Source organism: Peromyscus californicus, unplaced genomic scaffold (assembly GCF_007827085.1).
Source record: "Peromyscus californicus insignis strain IS unplaced genomic scaffold, ASM782708v3 Scaffold_21__1_contigs__length_65335640, whole genome shotgun sequence".
NCBI lineage: Eukaryota > Metazoa > Chordata > Mammalia > Rodentia > Cricetidae > Peromyscus > Peromyscus californicus.
The window spans coordinates 27,919,862-27,923,929 of NW_026294514.1; the positions used below are offsets into that span (position 1 = coordinate 27,919,862).

Sequence of the window (4,068 nt, forward strand, 5' to 3'; positions counted from 1 at the left end):
ACCGAAGACTCCAGGCGGTGGGTAAGGCGGGACTTTAGATTAATATGCAGCATCCTATTGGTCCGAAGAGCTGCCGATCAAAAGCATTTGGAATCGGGATTGGCTGCGTGAGGCGGGGCGCGGCGTGGCGAAAGAAGGGGCCCAAGGGGTGGGGCTGACGCTGCAGCTGGCGCAGCTTCGGCTCAGAGCAGCCGCCGCGGCGCAGCAGAGCGGCTCCTTCCCCCCCCCCCCCGCCCGTCCGCGCGCCGGGGCCGGGGCTAGGCCCCCCACCGCCGGGTCCCCCGGGGCTGCAGCAGCAGCGGCGCCGCCCGCGGTTCCCGCCGGGACCCGGGCGCCGGCCCCGCTCTGCAGGATGGGCACGGTGCTGTCGCTTTCCCCTGCTTCCTCGGCCAAGGGCCGGAGGCCGGGAGGGCTGCCGGAGGAGAAAAAGAAGGCGCCGCCCGCGGGGGACGAGGCGCTGGGGGGCTACGGCGCGCCGCCGGCCGGCAAGGGCGGCAAAGGCGAGAGCCGGCTCAAGCGGCCGTCCGTGCTCATCTCGGCGCTCACCTGGAAGCGCCTGGTGGCAGCCTCGGCCAAGAAGAAGAAAGGCAGCAAAAAGGTGACGCCCAAGCCAGCGTCCACTGGTCCCGACCCTCTGGTCCAGCAGCGCAACCGCGAGAACCTTCTCCGCAAGGGCCGCGACGCCCCCGACGGTGGCGGAGCCGCCAAGCCCCTGGCCGTGCCGGTGCCCACGGTGCCCGCGGCCGCTGCCACCTGCGAGGCCCCGTCGGGGGGCAGCGCGGCCGCCCCGCCACCGGGCTCAGGCGGGGGGAAGCCGCCGCCACCGCCACCCCCAGCCCCGCAGGCGGCACCGCCGGCGCCGGGAGGCTCGCCGCGGCGGGTCATCGTGCAGGCGTCCACCGGCGAGCTGCTGCGCTGCCTGGGCGATTTCGTGTGCCGACGCTGCTACCGCCTCAAGGAGCTGAGCCCCGGCGAGCTGGTGGGCTGGTTCCGCGGCGTGGACCGCTCGCTGCTCCTGCAAGGCTGGCAAGACCAGGCCTTCATTACGCCCGCCAACCTGGTGTTCGTGTACCTGCTGTGCCGCGAGTCGCTGCGCGGGGACGAGCTGGCGTCGGCCGCCGAACTGCAGGCCGCCTTCCTCACCTGCCTCTACCTCGCCTACTCCTACATGGGCAACGAGATCTCCTATCCGCTCAAGCCCTTCCTCGTGGAGCCCGACAAGGAGCGCTTCTGGCAGCGCTGCCTGCGCCTCATCCAGCGGCTCAGCCCGCAGATGCTGAGGCTCAATGCCGACCCCCACTTCTTCACGCAAGTCTTTCAAGACCTCAAGAACGAGGGCGAGGCCGCGGCGGCAGGCACCGGGGGTCCACCGAGCGGAGGCACGTCCACCACCACCTCCTCCTCGACCGCCAGGGACAGCTGCGCGGCCGGAGCCAAGCATTGGACTATGAACTTGGACCGCTAGGGATTCCCGGGGGTCGCGCCCTCCCCCCTCGCCCCAGCCCCTCACACACACCCGGAACCGCCGGGACCATCAAGCCTCCGCCGCTATTACCGCCGCTCTACGCCCAAGCTGGGCCGAGGAGGAGCCGCCCCTGCCCCGGGGCAGGGGAAGGTGGAGGCTAGGACGCCAGAGGCCTCGGGGTCTGGATTTGCTGGGCGTGGGGTGGGCGTGGGGGATGATCGCGGGAAGGGCACCCCCAACTTCGTTCACCCTTTCCGTCTGTCTTCGCCTCCATCTTTCCATCTCTGCCCGGGTCTCCCTCTTCCCTGCTGTGGGCATCTCAAAGTCCACCACCTTGGGTTTTGCCAGTTCCTCACCTTTCTGTGTCTTCATCCCTCCTTCCGTCTGCAGCCTCCTCTCTCTGCCTTTCCATTGGTTTCCCTGGGCTTTACCCTTCTCCACCTTACCCGGAGCCTGATGGTACCCATTGCCCTCCCTGCTTCTCCAAACCCGTGTTTCCATGAACCCTTCCTCCTGTCCTATGTCAACACCTTCCCTCCTGTCTGCCTTCCCTCTCTGCTTGTATCATCCTGCATCCCCCCCCAATAACCCCCCCCCCGAGATTCTGCACTCCCCTCCCCAGATCAAAGAGACCCTTAGTTTTTTATTTGGATGGACTGATGTGCGACAAGAATCTGCAGTCCCAGGTGCCCAGGCAAAGATCAGGGTGGTCCTTTCCCTCGCCCCTACGGCCTCTCCCCACCTTCCCAACGTGTTGCATGCTGGGAGTTGAGGGGGAAAGGGCTGCTGCCTTCGTTCAGGAGACTGAGATTTGAGGACAAGATCTATCCTGGTAGACTACCTCGCTTGCAGCGGTGGTGTCGTCTCTGTGGATGGGTAGAAAGAGAAAGAAACCTCTTCTTATTCTGGGGGAGGGGTGTCCTCTTCCTTATCCTTAGATTTCTCGTTATATCCCCTCTCCACACTTTAATTTATTTCGCTGTTTCAGGAGGGAGGGTGGGTGGGGAGGGGGCTGGGCCGGGAATTGTCCGAGGTGCTGAGCTGGGCGGGACCGGAATCCTCCTTGGAGAATACCAGGGACTGGGTTGGGGCCTCGGGCCGTGTCCAAGGTGCCAATGATGCGGGCCGACGGCGCGGGCCGCACTATCTGTCTGTCCGTCTGTCCTGGAGAGAACTATAAAGCGCTGGAAGCGCCTACAGATGGTTTTGCGCCGGCCTTTCTTTGGGTGCCTGGAGGGTGGGAATGAAACCGTCAGGGGTAGGGCAGGAGGGTGAGAGACAGGGATCTAGAGGGGAAAGCAACCTGCTACCTGCCCCCACCGGCTTTCATTTTAGAGTAAAGCATGATAAGCCAAGGGTTGAGGCTGAATCCACCTCCCCATCCTGACCTCCATCTTGTCTGCCCTAGCTCCTTATTAATGCCCAGGCTACTTAAGGACAAATGGTAAGGACAGCAGAAGTCACTCCCCTTCTATGAGGTGACCCCTGAGACAGAACTGGCTCACCACAATAACTATTTTTCTTTCTTTTCATCCTTCCCACCATATATTGGATCAGGAGGCCAGCCAGGCCTGTCTAAGCCTGTGCTTACCTCTCAGTTGGGAACTGAGTACCACTTCTATGTACCCAATCGCTACGGAGTCGCACTGAGGCTGCTTTGGACACAGGCCTAGCCAGAGCAGTCACTGGAGGCCCATTATGCCTATTTGACCCTTGACCACCAGAAGAGTGTAGAGATAGGCAGAAACAAAAGGGGAGACGAAAGCCATTTCGAATTGAAGGAAGGGAGGAAAAAAAGCCACTTGGCTACAAATCCCTCCTTACTCCCCCCCCATTGCCTTCTCAGTTACACAGCGAAACAGCACGTTCATTGCGGCACCCTCTCGAGGAGGACTGATTGCAGGCACAACGTTTGCGGTTGCGAACCTGGTGGCCACTGTGGCCGCCAAGAGCCAGAAAGAGTTCCGGGAGGGGAGGGGCCGGCCAAGAAAAGGCCTCGGGTTCGCTGTCCGTGGTGCTGAAGGGTGCGTTCGTGCAGGGTGGGGGCTTGCCCTATCAGCAAGAGGGGGGAACTCGGCCTCAGCTAGATCTTCTGAATAATTTAAGAGTGGGGTGTAAGCTATTCTGGCGGCAAGTTACAGAAGTCTGGCCCGGGAACCCAGGAATGTTGCCTCCCCTTGGCCCTCCTCGGAGGACGGTACTTGGCTTTCACCTGGCCTGTACCCATAGCCACAGCACCCGGCCTGGAGGCGGAAATCCTCGGTCCAGATTTGTGAATCGAGTTCCCCGGGGGGAGGGGGAAAGCTAGCGGAAGGGAAGGCGGGAGCAGCCGCCTATTGGCTGGAATTTGGCGCAGTCAACGCGGTGCCGTCATCCCTCGGATTTGGGAGGAGGGAAGGAGGATCACTTGGGTCACTTCGCGGCTGTCGCTATGGTAACCAGACTAAGCGGGCGGGGCCACCTTTCCACTCTCCTACCTTTGGGCAGGGAAAGCATCCCGTTTTTCCTAATTTGGAACTAATTACTGAAACTAGCTACTTGATTGGAATTTCAGAGTTAGAGCAGCCTAAAGGAGATGAGGAAGAGACCCGAAAGCCGATGGA

The 4,068-nt window shown here is 62.2% G+C and overlaps 1 protein-coding gene across 1 annotated transcript; it reads left to right on the plus strand.

The window, feature by feature from the left end:
• Positions 1-230: 230 nt before the first annotated feature.
• Positions 231-2,664, plus strand: Cdk5r2 (cyclin dependent kinase 5 regulatory subunit 2). The gene has a single exon (XM_052749895.1). It carries the CDS (start codon positions 353-355, stop codon positions 1,463-1,465), a length of 1,113 nt encoding a protein of 370 aa, XP_052605855.1. The 5' UTR covers positions 231-352; the 3' UTR covers positions 1,466-2,664.
• The last annotated feature ends 1,404 nt before the right edge of the window (positions 2,665-4,068 follow it).

Coding starts and splice junctions, on each gene's coding strand:
- Cdk5r2 (XM_052749895.1), top strand. CDS start 353: ATGGGCACGGTGCTGTCGCTTTCCCCTGCTTCCTCGGCCAAGGGCCGG.